The sequence below is a fragment of the Accipiter gentilis genome, chromosome 7 (genome assembly GCF_929443795.1).
Source record: "Accipiter gentilis chromosome 7, bAccGen1.1, whole genome shotgun sequence".
Lineage (NCBI taxonomy): Eukaryota > Metazoa > Chordata > Aves > Accipitriformes > Accipitridae > Astur > Astur gentilis.
Window position 1 is genome coordinate 16977762 of NC_064886.1, and position 20340 is coordinate 16998101.

Genomic DNA, 20340 nt, shown 5'->3' on the forward strand with positions numbered 1-20340 from the left:
AAAGACCTTCTTGTACAGAGCTATGAACGTGTCAGGATCCTTTTCAATGTTAAGGCCTTAGCCTAGATTAATAAACTGATCAAGATGTGATGATCTGGGACTTTGTTTTAAGCACCTAAATTGTAGTTCAAAGACTTTTCACACACAGAGCTTCTGAAAAACCCAAACAAACCGTATCAGCGTGGCAGATCAGCACAGCTCTCTGAGCAGCACACATACCGACAGGAACCCAGAGCTGTTTACCATGCTCAACAGGCAGAGAAACCCGAAACCACCACTTCTGCCACAGAGGATAGTGTAACATTCTCTGCGCAACATTACAACCTATAAATACACTGCAAGACTTCAGGGATCTTATTCTGAAAGAGACTTAAGTGTTTTAAAAAGAAGAGACACTCCCCCACCTCTCCCCTTGTGAAACAAAGCTTTCATACCAGCTGCCTGCAACCAACTCCCTGCAGCATGAAGAACAGCAGACTTATTACCAAACTCAGTTAAAGACTCAAGATTGCAACAGCATGTACAGTTTATTCAAAGTTTACATAAAAGCTGAACCAGAAACTACACAACAGACAGAAAGAGACTAAAGGCACTGTTGTGTTACTACAAAGGCTACTGACAGATCAAAAAAAAAAAAAAATCCCATAGAAAGATAATGTAGGGAGAAAACCCCTTCAGGGTTAACATAAACCAGAGTGGAATGAAGAAAAAAAAGGACTTAAAAAAATAAAATAAAAGCACCTCTAAAAGGCCACACACACCTCACAGGACAAGTCTCTACTTAGAGCTTTGTTGGATCTATGCGCAAACAAATGCTTTGACAATGCCTTCACCAAAACCAGCCCTTCAATTAGAGGTGAACGTCACACAGACTTGTGAAGCAGCAGTTCCTCCTGCCCCTGCTACAGCAGCAGCCACATCTCAAAGCACAGCAGTGAAACTCCCTGGGATTCACCATTCAAAGACCACAGCCTCCTAGGAAGGTTGAACATTCAGACAACGAATAGTGGAAAAGAGACCTTCACCTCTGGGTCACCAGCTCAAACAGGAGCTGTGGAAACTTCTCTGCAGCACTGCAGGAAAGGCTGTGAAAGTGACCCTTCGTTCATTAACTGGGACATGGTGGGGAGCATACTAATGCTCATGACACACAGTCCTCACCACACTTTTGCCAGATGGCTCTTGTTGCCTATTTGGGATTGGACAGGCCAAGGGAGATGCCTGGTTCCCACACACAGATGGAGAGAACATGAGCCCTGTCCTCAGGAAAGTGGCTCCAGTCATGCTGAAGAGTAAAGTTTGTTACTTTATAATGAGGGTGGTTTATGGTTATTATGGTCACCACAGCACAGGGTATTGACCAATGTTTCTTAGCAGTTAACTTTATAAAGCAATATTTAACCTTACTATAAGCAGCGAGTGTCGGAGAAAGACCTTGGTTTTATCGCAATATAACTTTATAAAGTCATTCCTTTGCTCACAGTAACCACCACACTTAAATATCTACCAGCATAACAGTTCAGCAATTCTGACACCATTCACCTGTGCACTAGTTAAAAGACACAGCTGGACTGACTTATCCCCTTTCCTTAGGAAGAACACAGTTTCAAATGGACCAAAATGGTTTATGTCCCAAAGCAAGTGGTGACTTCCTGAGTAAAACATATGACAGTATCAGCACTTTCCTGCATCTTACTACAAACAAAGCAAAAATCACTAAATGAACCTCACACAAGTCTCTTCTTTGAACCATGTTTTTCTCATGTGCCAAAATCACAATAAACCAGCCTCAACCTTCACTTTGTAGAGTCCCTTAGAATGCTCAAATGAAAGGTAAATAACATTTCTTACATGTTTATTGCTACAGAGAGAAGCAAACGCTCTAAACTTCCTATGATCTGTCTCCCCATTTTAAAAAGCCTGCTATATCCACACAGCCTATAATCACCACATGCAGAGGTCAGACCCCAAGCCTACTAATGTGCTAATAAAAACTGCTAATAAAAATTTTAGGCTCCTTAAGCTCCGCTAAGATTTTTACTGGAGTTTTGAGTGTTCTACTTGTATGACTGGATACTGAAAACAGATGGGATCCATGCTGGGCTCCTAAACAACAGCCTTCACAGACCAAAACTTTATTAGAAACAGTAATGAATCAGCTTTTATTGCAGATTTCTGTGCATCTACTTACAGAGTCTCTAAGTTGAGCTGTGCTATTCAATAACATTTGCTGATTTGGTAAAGTAAATGAGCAAAATCTAATCACATGGTTCCTATGAAGGGTTAACTATTTCACACAGCAAGAGACAGACCAGAATATGGGAATGCCTCTTGTTCCCCTGCAGTTTGATTACAGATTACCCCTCAGTCATAAGAGGAATGACTCAGATCACAGAGTCATTCAAGTCACAAACATACTGACTCTCCGATTTCACAATAGAGCGGAATAACCAGTACCTTCAGGCAGCCGGTTAGGGAAGGCAGCTGCACAGAATGAGACTGATATCGCAGAAAGCAGCCATGCAGCAACACAAACTGAGCTTATCTCAAGCTTCCAGACCCAAATGCCACTGATATATACCATCCCCCGCTGCCCTGAAGAAAACATGGTTCTGTACCAAGCAAAAGCTATAAAATGAGAGCACTTTAAAGCTGTAATTTTTATGAGGCGAAAGACAAATCTCTTATTTAGAAGACAAAAGTGTTAGCAAATAGTGAAAGTGCTGCCTGGAATTTTTTCACAGCTGATACCAAAACGCTGTCTAGCTCACTCTAGTACTTGGCACCAGACCTCACCTGCTTTAGCAAGTGCTGTAAGAACACCCATACAGGTTGGGCCAACCTGCATGGGAGTACCGGGCTTTCCCAGTACTCCATCTCCAGCAATAGACACAAGCCAGTGGGTGCTTGGCAAAGAGTGAAAACAGGACGAGCGTGTTTGTATGACACTCCCTCCAGCCCCTCTCAACTATAAAGGAAAATGATATTAACTATTATATTAACTTTACTCCCTAAAAGTGAATTGGAAGAACTACACTGTTTCTCCTTTTGCTGTGTTTATAGGCCTTCCCCCCCACCCCATACCTGGGTGAATTGAATATGTGTATTGATTTGGCAGGTCTCTGCTTTGAAAAGAGAGGGATAATGACATTTTTCATAGAGAACAGCCACTATGGTGACTACTGCAACAACTCAGATGCCCCAGCTTTTGGATAGATTGCTTCAGGCTCTCAGCTATTTCGAAATCTCTGCTTTCTATTTTCAACAGGTTTTAGGTGTCAAACACGGTTACTAATTACCTGAAGTAAGTGCAGTTTCCTCCTTGAGGACATCTGTATCTTTGATCAAGTCAGTTCTCCTATTCCAACACTAGGTGCATTTAAAAATAAGCTGACAACACGCAAAGAAATTCTCCAGCTCTGTTGCAGATCTAAGTATTTCACAACCGTGTCTGAATCCTTTGACTTAGTCCTTCCTTTCTAGAAGTTCTATATCCTCAAACCCAGAAAAGTCATTTTTCTGTGTATTCCCAGGTCACTAACCTGTTCCCCCCACTACAACCCTCCTCTCAATTTTCTTTCTCAAAAGCTGCGTTATAAAGAGCAAAAGCAAGTTGATCATTCCCTTTTGCTGCTTCACGCTTTCCCATACCTGGCATGCCACCACCATATTTTCTATTCAAGCTCTCTCAACCTCCACCCTGTCAGGGACAGATGTTTACCAAGCAAACAGAAAGCTGAACTAAGCTGAAGTATCTGTGCAGATACCAATATGCAGGAGTTTGAATGTATTCAGGGAGACACTTATACCTTGTTTGGACACCGTACAGAATGAGCTAACATGAGAGTCATGACATGTAACATCCAGACCTCTATGTGCTGCTAACAGACAAGCAAACTTCAGAGCCCATTCCTGAATCCACAATGCAGCTCAGCAGAACCAGGACTTCATTGTGTTGCCTCTCACTCAAATACAGCAAGTTCTCCTGATGCAGACAGTTGTCACTGTGAATATTATTAGCAGAGCTTGACTTGACATGGATAAGCTTGTTCACACAGCTACAGCTTCTATACAAACATTCAGAAATTCATCAGAATGAGCAGAGACCAACCATCCTAGAAAATAACAGATGATGTCATTCTTTGCTCTGGGAAATGTGGCAGCAGATAACATCCATATCCACTGATTGGCAGATCAGGAATACAAGACCTTCCACTGGCCTCTTCCTGTTTGGCACTTCTTCTCTAACAGCTGTCAGGCCCACAGCCCAGGTATTTCCTTTTTAACTTCTTTTTTTTTTAATTTTCCTTTTTACATGCATGCCTTTCTTTACCCTGTTGATCACTTCCACCTCTGACACACTGTGAAGTAACAGTTTTCAATAACTAACACAGGCTACATCAAGTGTCATACCACAGCACCAAAAGCAAAAGTCTGCATAATAATAAGATGATAATGAACAGCAGTCATGGACTTCAAAGAATCACAAAGAACGGAGAAGCTCTTCCACAATTCATGCTCCGTTTGGTCCCTGTCCCTTTGGGAATGGTGTCAATAGTGAAGACAAACAGCGAATAGATTTAACAGCAGCCTAAAATGTGGATGCAAGATGCAGCAAGAACAATTTAGCAGAATAGCCTGTGATGGCTCGCGTGCACATCCACATGAATGTACAGTTGCTAGATGGTAACTAAATGCAGTGTGCCTAAGTTATTTTTAGGTTTACTGTGAAACTCCAATGTCACTTCATTCCAGCTGCTCCAAAGATACACCACCGCTGTCACTCCTGGTTTGATGGTCTGAGTCTAACCCTTGCCCCACACTAGAATTTTGCTGCCAAGGTGACAAAGCCCCTGGCACAGACAGGGTGACGTGGACAAGAAGAGTGTTTCGGAGAACTAGCTCACGTGGGCTGGGGAAGGTGTTTGGCTGCTGGATAGAGAAGTAACTGCATTCGCTGCAGCCCTGCTAGAGGTCTCATAGCCATGCTGGCCAAGGTCACTTCAGTTGACGTGTCCTTGAACTGCTGCAGGCAGAGCACTCGTTACTATGGGACCTTGAGGGAAAGGAGAGTAAACTAAGTGGCAGAGGCAAAGAGAGACCAGGATTTCAAGTAAACAACCCATGCTAGAGAGTTCTGAAAACAATGAACTTGACAGATTCCAGCAGCAAGTGTCCTTTGTGCCTCTGCAATGTTTGCTTGGATCTTGTTACGCAGACATATCACTTAAAAAAAACCCTGCTGATAAATGAGAACCAAGAACTAACAGGCTTCACTGTTGGAAGGATCAGTGAAAAGAAAAGGCCTCATCCTGTTTATGTATGTATGCTTCTGAGGATCTGTTCTAAGCAGCACTATAAGATGCAACACAAACTCTTCAGGACAGAACAGACTTGTATACCTCTTGCACCTAGCCCCAGGACCAAGTTCCTGTATCTGCCACACCTATTCTAATGGCAGTAAGGCTCTGGTGTTCACACAAGCTCTTGACACAGTTACCTCTGAAACATCCACATAAGCAGGACTCTTTTAGAAGAATACCAGGGTAGATATGGCCTAGGAGGCAAGCAGTGCAGAGGACCACATGTGTATCACACAGAGGGTTCAGACGAGGGCAGACTTGCAAGCTGCCACCTCCCCCCCCCATTTGCAAGACCCAAGTATAAACAATGCAGCTGCTGTCTCACTTCCAAAACTAGTAACATCAATCCTCTTTCTCAAGAAGGGCGAACCTATTACACAAGAGCAAGGCTATTTGGATCCTCTCCTTACCCTCTCGGTCACCCTTAAGGCTCAACTCTTCAATTCTTGCTCTTATTCACAAGCCAACCCTGGTACAAGTAAACACCACCTAACACCAACAAAGACAAGACCACCCTTTCATCTCCAAACTGAGATGGAAGAAGTGTTTTCATGCTCATGCAGAAACAAAGCTGTAGCAAGCATCAGATCCCTGTACTTGTAAAAGGACAACTCTTCATGGACTGAAGGGGGTAGATCTCTCGAGCTCCCAAATCATTGAGAGAACGCATAGGGAAATATTGTTAATTTGCAAGTAAAGAGAAGCATTAACAACATATAGGTACTCTACCCATAAAGATATCCTCTGCTTGCTCTGGTGTGGTATAAATGAGCAATAAAAGATATCTCTGGAAATCCAGAAATCTCCCACTATATCAAAAAAAGGTATTTTTCTCTGTGTGTAGCAAGACATTTCTACATATAAAAAATTCAAGTAGGAAAAGGCATTAAATATAGCAAAAAGGACTGCATCCACTGCTTCCTTGCACTCCACCATCAGCTAAACTAGAAGTAGTGAGATGAGAAAGTCCCTAACTGTGCATTACTGTTGTAGATAATTTGCTGTGAAAACAAAACCAAGGATCAAAAACATGTCTAACAAGTCATTAAAATTTAACAAGTCATGAAAATCTTTCTGTGCTTTTCATAAAAAGTGTTTAGTTCATTAAGTAGCACAGTTAGCCACTTAAACAACTGAACCCTTTTCCTAGCATCATGATACATCACAAAATGCATCATGTCAAAAGGGTTATCTGTAGGTCAGCAGCGGTCTGGCCAAAACACACATATCACTAATTAAAGAGAATCAGATTCTTTCACTAATACCCTGTTATATGATAATCCAAGTGGTGGCCTGCAGGCCCTTCCCATCTGGCCTGTCACCTTTTGTTTTACAGTCTCAAAGGAGACAAAGGAGCTCTGAGAACCACTCGTAACACCCTGAGCTTTGTGCCTCTAATGTACCTTCCAAGTGGCCATGGTCTGGATAACTGACCAAGGGAAGGAACCATTCCACTGTGCCTTGGGCCTATGGTCATCTCCAATCCCATTTTCTATTATCCATCTGACAGCACAGCTGGACAGCCCAACTTCAGAAATACTAGTTTTTCATAAAGGTAACTGTTGCTGGGCTTGCTCTTCAGTAGCACCCAGAGTTTGAATACCTTAAGGCACAAACTGAAATTTACTTAACAGAGAGGGAATGGTGATTACCCTGCAGCCTACTGTTCACACCACAACAGAACAGAACGAATGGCCAAGGTGTCATTCAGGCTCTCCTTTTAACACTAGTTCCTCAGAGGCATTAAGCCTGTAAGAGACCTATAATAGTTCGTCACATGTATGAGAATGACAGCAAGATAAACACTATCCCCACAGGAGTTTGAGTAGACAAACATCTGCTCAATCCAATGCTACATTTAACACAGCAAGGCAAGAGTCCAGCAGCTGCAGCACATCAAGCCAAGGGAGGAAAGCAGACAAGGAGCCCTCATCTTTCACACCTGCAGAGTAAAGACAGTTCCCTAATAGACAGGGTCCTTCAGCAAATGGGAGCAGCACGTTTGTCTTCTCAACAAATCTCTCTTGCAGAAAGGAGTCATGCCTCACATGGCAATTAAGCATTTGACAGCTCAGGGAGGCTGATGCCGTTTAGACTTCCAAGCCCAACAAAACAACTCTCCACAGGTGAAAAATCCAAATTCCTCTATGAATAATACAGCTCCCATTGTTCTAAAAGCCGGAGGGTTTTCTAGATGCTCCAGAAGGCCACCACCAGCAACAGACTTGGAAATCCAGAGCTGATGCTCCAGATATTCAAGCTTCCTTGGGGACTGTGTGAGGAAAGCAATGATGCCTCTCCGAAACACAACTACCAGTCACTGCAGGGAGCAGGTGCTTTTCACAGGCAGTTCAGCGAATGCCAAAGGCAGTTAGCAGAACACTGCCCTCCAGAAGCATTATGATTACCATTAAAATACCAGCCTGGTTTTATTACCCTGTAATTTGCATCTGTAGACTTCCTGATCTGTTAGAAGGGCCAGTAGCTTTTCTAACAGAGGTGTCAGTAAGCTCCACATCTTCTTCCTCTTCCCGTCCTAAATCTTTCTTCCATTTGTCTTCTTTCCTTTATTATTTAAGTTTGTAGCTGAAGTGTCATCTTTGATACGGCTTCCTTTTAGACTCCTGTGTTAGCCCACTTCTGAACTTCATGCCTTTGTTTCCCCCTTTCAAAAAGGCCAGTACACACATCTGGGTCTCTGAAGTATTGAGACTGTTTTGGTCATTTTTAGAAGGGAGAAAGGGAGGAAAAAGCAGTTAACTGATTCATCTAAGATCAACAAGCTGAGAGACTAAGGGCTAGTGAAAAGCTTTGTGCTTCTGTCACAAAGTACATAAGCTGTGGCAAATGCACACTAGAACATTTCCAATGGCGATTACTGCTTTACTTAAAAAGAGATGTCTATATTAATTATATTATGACTAGCACCAAGACAGCATGTTTTACATTCAAAACAAACAATCAAAAATGACCTTCCAATTCCCATTTGAGCAAACAAACAAAAATTATTTTGAAAAGACCATGTTTAGAATTTCTATTTTAGTACTATTAGAAGCAATTTCTGGAAAACCTAGCTTTTCCTAACCCCATTTTTCAAGCCTTCCTGCTTCAGAAACTGTGACAATAGTGTAACTCTAGCTTGCACTAAAAACAATTGGATTCAGATTTTTCCATCGCTGTCCGAAACACAAAGAACCAACTCTATTTTCTTTGGAGGCAACTGAAACAAGTACTTTTCCTAATCATCTTCATAATTGTTTTATAGACATGTTAAGGGTTTCCTTCCCCGAGTGAGGGGAGAATTGTATGAAAGCTGGAAAATATTTCTATAGCCATCAAAGAGTTCAGAAAGCTTGTCTTTTTTCCTCAGAAGTAGCTTAGAAGTTTTGTCTTTAAAGAAACTGCTTGTGCCAGTGACGTTAAAATATCAAAGGACAGATGAGGAAAACTGTAAATGCAATTAATTTCTGCATACAAAGGAAAGGAAGTAGCAAGCATATAGCCTGAAGTCTGTTAATTAAAAATGAAATACCAGATTAAACTCAAACTGGTCCAAGTTTCTAAACTGATAAGGTTTTTTGTTATTGTTGTTGTTTTGTTTTAAAAAGACAAACCTTTCTCTCTAACAGCAAAAGGAAGCAAGGCAGCATTAGAAGTGCCAAACCAGGAACCCCAGCTCTCCTGCCCCCATTTTACTGCAAGATCATCCACGACTTCCATATCCGGGTCCATCTCGCTCATTCTCTCCCTTTATCAGGCACACCCTCATCAAGTGCTTCCTATCTACATCTCCCATGGTAGATCAAAGCTCGGGGAAGAAATGCTGGACTTCCCTGTCTCCAGCCACACCTTCAGTCATCTGCCCTTACTTTCCGTATTGTCTTCCCTTTCATACCCATTTCTTCTGCCCTGAACAGCACGACACCAGCATCCTCTTTTCTCCCCAACTCATCATTATCCATTCACCTTTGTCCTTTTTTATCAGATCTCCTCTAAGCACAGCTCTAATCTCTTTTCTTCTCCACAATGTCCCTATCATCCTCAGAGACTTCCCTTTCCTCGCTGCCATTCGTCCAGCCCTGCTGCTGAACATTTCCTCACTCACGCCTTCAGGGAGTTTGTAACCCTGCCTCAAACCCACCCAGTCAGCTGAAAGGTCATTTGTTTGACTTGAACTTCACAGTATTTTTTTCTTTTTTTTCCCTTCCCGTTTCCACCCCTGTGACCTCCTCTATCAACATCATCAGCCCACCGTGTGGCTTTATCTTGGCCCTTCTAATTCATTCGATGCATTCCTCAAGGATCCTCTTCATTTTACTCCAAGTCTCAAGTGAGCTTCCGGCCTCACTCCTTGCCCTCTCAACCCTTCCTTTTCCGTAACAGATCTCCGAGTACTGTTATTAGGGGAAAATTTCCACTCACACATCACATAACAACTTGGAGAGTTCACTCTCTACTTCAAGCCTGTCAGTTTCTGTGCAAATTTAAAATGCCTCTCTGACATCTCAGAAATGCCCAGCCATCAGCTCAGTATGGCTACAAAGCTCCCTTTATTCCTCCCCACCACTTTCCAGCTTGCTGCACCACTAGATACCCCTTTGTTTGATTAAGATTAATCATAGCTTAAGGACACACAGACAGATAAGCAGCTGCTCAAGTGACTGCATATCAACTCTGCCTTCCAAAAGAATGGAATTTTTTTTTCCCCACATGGGAGAATAACAAACAAGAATGATTCAGTGACCTACTAAAGAAGCATGTGGAAAAACATGAGTAAAGCTAAGACCTGAATTTCAGGTTTCTTGGCTTTAATTCTTCTTGCCACTCAGCAGCAAGAAATTAAAACAGGTAAGGGGCAGAGAACTGGAAATGAATGTGTTAATTTCTGTTGCCATCAAACTCTACTTCATTCAAAGCACATCATAATCATGCAACACAAAAAACTTCACTAAAAGTAATTCCAAATCTCACAGTTCAGCCAAGCTTTTTTCAGACCATGCAAAAGTTATTGAGAACTGGCAATCTGAGGACAAACTAGCTCCCTCTTCCTTATTTCAGCAAGCCACCAAAAATTATGATTATGAAATCCATGTTTTTAAGCCAGAAAATAACATGTTTACTGTGTGAAAACACAAGACAAGAGAACTGCAACAAAATGCGTAGATTAAATGCTAAATCAAAACACGATAGCAACGATGTGCTTTTTTTATAAAAAAACGTCATGACTGTGCACCACACCGCTGTAGTAACACCCTACACAGCCAGGTCCACAGCCAGGCCAGAGCCACCAAAATACCCAGGAGCAGAACAAAAAAACGTGTCCCTGTATCTAAATTTCTGTCTACAGAATTTGTCTTTTCTTCCTACAAGTCATGTGTAGCCCTGAAGACACCAAAACCTTAATTTCAACCAAGGCCTTTTCCTGCTATCAGTACTAAATATTTACTTTGGCAAAAGAAATGCATCTTTGAAATGAGAACAGCTCAGTAATCTTTCTGCAAACCTTTCTGAGGCTCAAGGTTGTCAAGGTGGAATTTAAAAGTGCATCTTACATAGAGCTTAAAAGCTTGTGACTATATCAAGCTTTTGACATAAGCAAGGTAAGAGGCTCAGTAACAATGTCCTGATTCATATTGCACTCTGAATATAGCATCTTTGCTTTGAAATGCCCCTTAATCGTGAATACTTACAACACGGCAACTCTGCTCAAGTAAGACTTAATTCATAGGATGAATATAGGTGGTTTTATCAGAGTAGTTTCTATAAGCAGCATGTAAAATATATAACTAAATTCTGGAAGTTTTTTTGTCTCAAACCTGGTATCACCATTACTGAGAACTTCCCAAAACACATGCTGCATTAACAAAGAATATGTGGCAAAGGTGCTTTGGAAACAAGCTGATCCCTAATGTCAGTCCACTGGTGAAGGGAGTATTTTTGGCTTACATCTAGATGAAGTGAAGGGGTCATATTGCTAAAGAGGAGAGATGAGATCTCGAAATGACCTGGCAAGCTTTTCAAAAGGTAGCATTCGTCACAGTTCCCAGACCTCACTCTCCTGTTCTGTGCAACTTTAACAACCAGGATCCAGAAGGTTTTAGACAAGTATCTGATGCCAGCATTAACACTCTTACCTAAAGTACAACACCTGGCATGTTCCTTAAGCTCTTATTAGAAGGTGAGAGAACTCTGAGCCTACTTAATAATAAATGAGCCCACAAAGTCATCTTCATCTAGCCTATCATACCCTACCGCTAAGTAAGACGGACATCAACTGACATAATAATATATAACAGAAGTTTAAGAACACCACCCACATCGAGTGTGAGTAGCATCTTTAATAATTCCTAAAATAAAGCTTGTGCTTTGTTTACATGATGTAGATGACCATGCACAACTGACTAGCCCATTCTCTCAACTGCAGAGATCGTCTCCCCAGCACTGCGCAAGAGGGGAACCTTCATAAAGAAAATTAATGACTTACATGGTTCCAGAGCCTCATCACCCTCTTATTTCTTTACAGGGCATGAATAAAACACACTGGGTGAGTACTACCTGAAGTCTGCACTGTCAACTTATCCATTTTACAACTCGAGAAAATAACTAAAGCATCGACTTAAATCTACTTTTTCCAGGAGTAATACATTGTATTTCCTACTCCCTGCAATGATTACACTAGTCATTCCAGCATGATTTACCTCTCTAAGACCTCAGCATCAAAACCCTAGAGATAAACTAGCAAAATGCCACTGATTCCTACCGCACGTTTTTCAGAGCTCCACATGTGGAGTGTAGAATATGCAGGTTTGCATTTCCAAGTGCATATTTCAGGTCTTGAACCTTAAACAAACTACATGTCACTGTTCCCAAAGCAGAGCTTTCTACAGGGAAGTCTAAAAATCCCCATACTTCCAGCATGTTAGGGCAATAAATGGTTTACAGTGCCCTTTCATAAAGCATAATTTTTCACTTCACATAAGCCTTCAGCCTGCATTCTACAAGGAGCTGAACATTATTCTTCTGCTGAAGACAACAGATCTCGAAAACGAAAAGAAAAAATTCTTCTGTCCCAATCTCAAAAAAAACCCCAAAACAAAACACCAAACCTTCATGATATGCTGTGGTTAGAACATTTCAGAATACAGTTCAGTTTTGGGAAGTTACTTTTGGGTAGTGTAATTATTTGGATAATTGTAAAGTTATTAAAGGGCTTTACTAAATTAAACATCAAGATTATGTATTATTTGACTTAATTCTGCTTAATAACCGTTCTAGGCCATATAACCGTTAGCATAGTTTCTCATTAGAAGGAACAGCGTCAAAGGTCAGAAAGCACATTCTTTTAAAAATTTTTTTGCCTTTAGTGTCCTGCCTGACATAGGTCAATTATACCTACTTACACACATCAAGATCTGCAAGGTCACGTTGTTTTAAACGGCTGAGATGAAGGGACTAAAAGAGGAAAACCAGCCAGTGTGGTATAGTTCCCTCAGTCAATCTCATCAGAAAAACAGGTGACATTTAGATAAAGTACAGCCCGTGTGATACCTGTTGTAAACAGTGTTTGTAAATAACTTATTGATTTAGAAGATTGTTTTAATCTCCTAACTGTACAGAGGAATATGCTATGGTCATAATTTCCCCTGTGAAATGGCTCATCTGAAATGAGGATTTTTAACCTGCGCAACTGGATACATGACTGAAACAGCTATGATGAAAATTAAAATCAGGTTAGCTTGTACTGCTCAAAGGCATGAGGGAATCATTTCCCTCATGATCAGAAATAGCTTTTTTTATCATAAAAAGTTTGACAGTTAACAGCAGAAAGCCATATTTTAAAAAAAAAATTACAGTACAATTAAAAGAGCCCAGGCTACACTGTGCATTCTAATGTGAACGTGATTCAGCATAAATTTGGTCACTTTCAAACATAAACCATCCTAGGTAATGACCTAGGTAATCTACAAAAACTTTGCTTTCTAGCTCATTGGTAAAGCTAATGGATAACTCACAGTTTAGTGCTTCTTTTTAAAACTTTAAACACTGAAATACTAGCAATGGGTGTCAAGTGTAAATAAATATTACACACAGAACTCTGTTACAGCAACTTCCTTGTTTTTGTATTTAACATAGCTGCATCACCCCAGCTATAGAAACATGACGAGTTAGTTCACACCCCTTGTTGCTGGTTCTGCAACAGCCACAAAGCAAAACCCGCACTTCTTCACCTTTTTGTTTTACTGTTTTTGGTGTTGGTTTCCGCACCCCCCAGTTCTTTTCTAGAGTGAATTTCTATCCAGCAAAGGCAGTATGAAAAACATAAAACACAGAATCTGCATGTTTTGTCAGTGCTAGATCAGATAGACAATAACAGGAAAGATACAGCAAAGGCAACAGCACCAAAAACATCCCCATAAACCAACCAAGTTCAAATCAAACTTGAAGCACAGCACAAAAGGCAGCTGCTGTTTACCCAAGTGTCCTACACTCCCTGAGTAGGATATGGACTGAGAGACTATTTCTAAGGTAGAAAGGTTCAACCTATATGCTTAATCAATCATTTGTTAAATGGCAATGACTCCTCATTTCATACCTACATTCATCACCCCAAATTAGGCTTGCCAAAATTATTTTAATTCTTTTTAGACCCAAGTTTACAATGGGTTTGTTAGGCAGATTTAAAAAGTTTCTCACAAAGCCATCAACTAAGCAGTCTGAACCTGGGCAGGATGTTTCATGGTTGCAACTAAGCAAACCTTAAGGTATCCACGTACAGAAATCTTAAGAATGTGCTTTTCTTTGGTAGCCTCTAAGAAGATATTTTCTGTGCCTTGCCTCAAACTACCACCAACAAGCAGGATAAAATTATTTCTCCTAAAATAGATTTGGTGGCCAATTTATGCATCTACATCAGAGTTCAGGATTGTCAAATCAGCATCACAGAATTATTTCTTTGCATTAGATGTGATCCTCAGTTTCAAAAGCCCAAGGACACACTGGTGGAAGCACAACATGAAATAAAGCTGACAGAGGCTAATGTGAAGATATGCATGAGAAGTCTAGTTCTGTCCCTCATAATACTTGTGGTTCCTTTGCATGTTCCTCTCAGCTTGTACAATAAAGGCAAACTGGTTAATTTTTACTTAAGTTTTCAATTTTCCCTTTTTTTGTAAACACAAAGAATTTATGTCCATTGTTGTACGCAACTTATCTAAGATTTGCTCTCTTGCCAGTAACTAATAACTTGCTTGGTAAAAATTATCAAAATGCAAAGACTACTTACATTACATTTTCTCGCTAATCATACAGAACAGATAGTTCTTTTGTTTCCTCTTCATTGAGCAATACTTAAATAGAGGAATTTGGAGTGGGCAAAGTTAATTTTCTTTTAGTAAGCTAATATGGTTCCTATAAATGAAAATAAGGATTTACGTTGATATGCTCAGAGGCATTTTCCATCATTCCTTTTAATCGACTTCCAAAATATGCTCAATAGACAACACCAGATTGGATCCAATTTCTGCTATATCACATGGAACAAAAGACTCGAGGAGGCATACATCTTTTCAAAACACCTCTATTCCATAGCTCTGCCTCCATTTTGGATGACAGACAAAGGGGATAAATGTGAATATAATGCCTTATTAAACAGATGAAAAGCAAAACTGAAGTCTGAGCAAAAGGTGCAGATAAACCCAGGAAGTGCTACTACCAGCTGCAACCACTGGAACAAAGGAAACAATGACAGATGTCGCTTTCTTGAATTTGTTATAAAAATAAAACGGGGGGGGGGGGGGCGGAATTGGCCGGTTTTCACACAGAGCAGGGCACAAACGTCTACTTTGCCCTTTAAGGATTTCTCCCGAGACTCTTCAGCACTAGATGTTTCCACTAACTTCAAGCCTGAGCGTGAGATGCTGAGCATTTTCTAGTGCCACGGAGAGTCTGCAGAGGCAGCGTGCACTCCCACGCGGGGGACGAGGTCCCACTTCGCCTCACGCCCTCAACCCAACCTCCTCTCCTCCCCTCCCCTCCCCGGCGAAAACGCAATGACAACCCCTCCGCTCACCCCAAACCACTCCCGGCGAGGGGCTCAGGCGACGCTTTGCCGCCGTGATCTCAGGCCTACGGAAGGTGCCCGCTAGGAGCCCCAAAGTTCACTGAAAACAAAAGCGACGCGAACACCCACGCGTGGGTGGGTGGGAGAGGTCGCATATCACCGCCGAAAGGCGACGTTCGGCTGTCCCCAGGACCCCGGCCCATCGCCTCAGGCCTCGCTCCCCCCCCCCCCGCGCCCTCGGGTCCCCGGCCCGGCCCGCCCCCTCGCCGACGCCCAGCCGGGGCTTTCCCCGCGGCCGTGACTCACCCCGGGAGCCGCGCGGCCCCCTCCGCACCGTCCCCAGCCCCCGGTCCGCCCTACCCCGCCGCCCCCGGTCCCCGCCCCGCTGCCCGGGGGCGGTGGCCGGTACCTGTAGGCCAGGGACATGCACTCGAAGAGCTTCGTGAGGGAGGCGTCGATGCTGAGGCGCCCGCCGGCGCCGCCGCCGCCGCGGGCCGCCCCGAACTGGTAGGTCTGGCAGGTCTGCTCGTTGACCGTGTCGAAGTCGTAGCCCTTCTTGGGCGGGTGCTCGCTGTGCGGCGACGAGACCATGAAGTGGCCCGAGTGGATGATCTGGGGGCCCGGGGGCTGCCCCCGCCGAGGCCCGCACCGCCGCCCTCCGCCCGGCGAGGCGCCCCCATCGTCCGTGTCCGACGAGTCCTCGTCGGGCTCCGTGCGGGGGGACAGCGGCCCCGCCGCCCCGAGGAGCCGCGCCGGCCGCATGAACACGTCGGCGGCCATGGCCCCGCTGCCGCCAGCCGCCGGCCGAGCCCGCCGCCCGCCCCGCGCCGCCACCGCCCCGCTCCGCCCCGGGCCGGCCCCCGCCGCGCCGCGCCGCGCCGCTTAAAGGAGCCGGAGCGCCCCCGCCGCCCCTCCCCCGCGGCCTGCCCCTTCCCCGCTCCCGCCTCAGCCGCGCGGGCCGCCTCCCACAGCGGGAGCGCGCCCGGGCCGCCGGCCCACGGCCCCTTTCCCTCAGCAAAGGGCCCACCCCTCCCGCTGTTGGCACCCCCGAGGCCGCTTTCCCTCCAGGCGGCCCCCAGCCGCCCCTGAGGCAACGTCCCCTCAGGGAGAGCCCCCGGGCCGCCACCCTGAAGACCACCGGGAAACACCCCAGAGGGCGTTTTCCCCTCGGTGAAAGGCTGCTTTCCCTCTGCCTGCTGCCCGTTGGTTACAAGAGGAGACCTCCTTCGGAGGAAAGGGCAGGACCATCCCGCTTCCTCCCACACACCCAGAACCAGGCCAGTTCTTGGCCATAAGTGACACCCACCATGTTTTATCCTTCCCCTTAACACCAGTCGATCATGAAACAGCCCCGCGGGGCGGCCAGACACCTCACGTCACCACCAGCCTCACCGAGAAAGGGGAAGGTATCGCTGCCACCAAGGCCCTGGTGCCATGCTACTACTGCTGTCCTGTCCCCACTCCTCCAGCAACGGTTTAAACGATCCAGCATGGCACTTCCACCCAGCAGGACAGTGTTGTGGGGCGTGAAGTGGCACGCGCGGAAGCCTCGACCAAAAATGCATAACCAACTCCAGCCTCAAGACTAGGAAGAGGCCTGGGGAGGCTGTGGTGACTCGAACAGAACCATCACAAGGAGGTAATTGCCTGTTTTCAGTAATATGCTTCCTCAGAAAAACACCCCTAAACTTAAGGGACTCTTAGGAAAACGAGAAGATGCAGAGGACAGCCCAGAAACTGGCTTAAGAATGTTGATGAGAGAGTGATTGTGCTAGAAATATTTCATGGATTTAAATTGCTTATTATTTTCCAGAAGCAGCCTGCAAGAAGCCAGGGCAGCTACAGAAGTAGCTGGAGACCTGCAGCAGACAGGCTGCAAACACGGCTGGAGGGATCAGCCTGCCATTGCAGAGAAAAACTGAGGACACGGAGCTTCTACTGCCAGCCTGGTTGCTCACACCTAACCCACATACCTGCTCGGTAATGCGCAAAAAATAGGCACAATTGTTCCAGGGGAAGTAAAGGTTGGATTTCATCCTTCTCAAAAGCATAAAGGAAGCAATGGATCCTGTAGGTCATCATGAAAGCACAGCAATAGGGCCAGTAGATGTATTAGTCTGAGGAGAGAACAGCGGCTTACAGCACAAACCCCCATATACGTACATACGTATATACAAAGTCAAGAGAAGAGATCTCCAGCTTGCCCTGCAGAGCAAACCTCTGTCACCAGGAGAGCAATTGTATTCTAGGTGGCATACTCCAAAGCATTTATACTAAATTGCTTATATTCTCTCAGTTGTAGGACCTTATACTTAAAAAAAAACCCCAACAACCCAGGCTCTTCTACATAGTCAAGAGGGAAAAAAAACAACCCAAACATTAAATTGCCACATGCTACTTTTTCTGCTTTGTAAAACCAGAAATAAGATCAAGGGAAACTCAAGAGATAAGAGATAGCAAGTCTTGGGCACAGAAGGAAGACACATTCCTGCAATACCACAATTATGCCCTTGCAGGGATCTCCATTAGAGAGCATGAAATCAGGACAGATCACTGTGTTTATGGGAGGAGTGGGAAGTCAAATACTTCCCCACACATGAAAGGAGCAGTAAGGCATGGTCACATCATGTGAGGGCTCAGTAGAAATCTTCAGCAATCAAGACTAACATTCACCTCTTAGTCAGCGTCACATATGACTAAAATTCTTAGAAGAGGCCATAGTCATATTTAGCTTCAAAGCTGGTTATTGCTACCTTATATTAATGTTTGTTTTAAAAAAAGAAAAAAAAAGGCAATGCTATCTCCCAGCGAGGTACAAAAAATGAAAGCGTTTCAAAACAACATTCATATTTTGTCTTACATGTAGTTTGCAAAGAACTAAACCTGGACTAAAAAAAAAAATCACAACCACACATCAATAACAGCATTGTATACAGTTCTTCCGTGACAACAGCCTATACATTTACCTCACAAAATTATAAGCAAGCCACACTTGCTTCTTCCTGTGTGAAAAGAGGGGTCACTTGTTAAAATAAAGTCACTAAGTAGCAATGCAATTTTCTAAGAAGAGTTAGCAGTACACCAAACCATCATTTAAAACTAGGGGTAGCAGTCTGAAGCTGTGACTAACATTTTGATGCGGTTCAGAGTTTTCTCCTCTAGTCATCCTCAGTGCAAACACCCAAAAAGGCATCCCTTAAAATAAATCGTTATTCTGGAGACAGACCTCTTGGTTTGTCTTTTTTAAGATCGGCATTTAGGTGATCAGCAACAGGTGAAGACTCCCAGCTATCCTCTCCTCCTCCACAGTAAGGAATTCTGGGAGGCAAAGGCAAACACTAAGGGGCCACAGCAGCATCTTTTGAGTATGCTTTTTTCTTACTGTTTTTTTTTTTTTTTAGCAATCTGCAGTGCAAGGTGAAAGGTAGGCCACCATCTTCTGATGATGTTCCTTCAACAGCACAGGCTTTTAGCACAGGAGGAACAGCCATTTACCAACTTAGAATTCAACTTTAATACACACTGAACAGAGAGACATTCAAACTATTTAAAAATATACCCGCAGTGTACTCCACAGCACTTAGTGGTAAGAGATTATCCTCCTAAATCTACAGACAGGAAGATAAGCATTCCCATGTTGATGAGGTGCAAGAGCTCAAGGAATCCTACTCACGGCCTCAGACTGCAGGGCTGATTGCAGGCACTGGGAGTCCAGCCATCCCACTGCCACTCCCCCGGCTCCTCTGCCCATCCTGCTCCCAGGCAAACCACAGGGCCAACCTCCAGCTCCGCGCCGTTCTGCGAGCCTCTGCTGTTGCTCACTCCTTCACCCTTTACTGGCACAAGCCTTACCTGTTTAGAGGTGTTTCCTTCTGAGACCTGCCTTGAATTACATCTTCCTTTCTACCTGTTCTTTCCTCTGTCTCCAGTTCCACCCTATATACAATTCCTCTGTAGAAGTCTCCTGATTTAATTCACTAATCCAGAGAAGAAAAAAAACCTAACTACAATGGGTAGTTTTCTTCCCAGGTTAGCAAATTTAAGTGGTTGATGAGAGGATGCGATGAGCACCTCAGTAAATGCAAAGAAGGCAACAAAGTCAAGCTGGGAGCAGGCAAGCTTGCTGTGGCTCACCCTTCTGGTAGTGGTAAGCCAGCAGACCAGTTCAGCTGTCTGTAGAACTGCAGGCTGCTTCGGGACAGAGCACACAGAACACTAAAAATAAGCTGGACACTTTATATCCATCTTGAATGTAAAGAATGTTTCCAAAACTCTTAAGGAGTTTCACCCTTGCTAGCATCAGACTCCAGCATGTTTCCGAACTGAAGCATGTTTCCACCCTCCTCCCTCCAATTTAAGTTAACACAACGCATTAGCTGAGTACCCAGCCAACAGTAAGCACCTTAAATTACCGAGTTATTCTGCAGGTTGCTGTAATTACATTGGCCATATCTGTTTGTTTGTTGTTGTTACAATAACTACAAACTGCCCCCACCCTGCTCAGTGTCCTGCTGCAGTATCAAGACACCTTTGGTCCACTCAAAGGTGAATCATTTTACATGTTACCAAATGAGACAACACCATAGAATGCACATTTAAAAATACCACTTATAAAAACAAATTTATTGTAAATTTAAAAAAACAAACGGAGATTAAGTTTCTTGATAAAAATTATTCACACAGCATTCATGTTGTGATTTTTTATTTTATTTTTTGAAATGAAACCATTGTACATTGTACAAACCATAACTACCGATGGAATAAATAAGTGAAAAATTATACTGCTGTACAACACACACACACAAATCATAAGATGGAAAACGATTAGGTATTGAAGAAAACAAAATTCTTTACACCTTCTAACAGGCCCTTAGATATAAAGAACATTCCAAAACATGACAATGTTTATGTATGAAG

At 43.6% G+C, this 20340-nt stretch overlaps 1 protein-coding gene across 3 annotated transcripts in view; it reads right to left on the reverse strand.

Moving 5' to 3' along the window:
* Positions 1-16244, reverse strand: part of MLXIP (MLX interacting protein) — a 53833-nt gene extending 37589 nt beyond the window's left edge. For all 3 annotated transcript variants that reach the window (XR_007506598.1, XM_049804219.1, XM_049804218.1), the window contains exon 1: positions 15833-16244. Coding sequence is in view for 2 of the 3 variants with exons in the window: in XM_049804219.1 (XP_049660176.1) it covers positions 15833-16203 (371 nt within the window). In the remaining variant the exon portion in view is untranslated. The remainder of the gene's footprint in view (positions 1-15832) is intronic.
* Positions 16245-20340: the final 4096 nt, after the last annotated feature.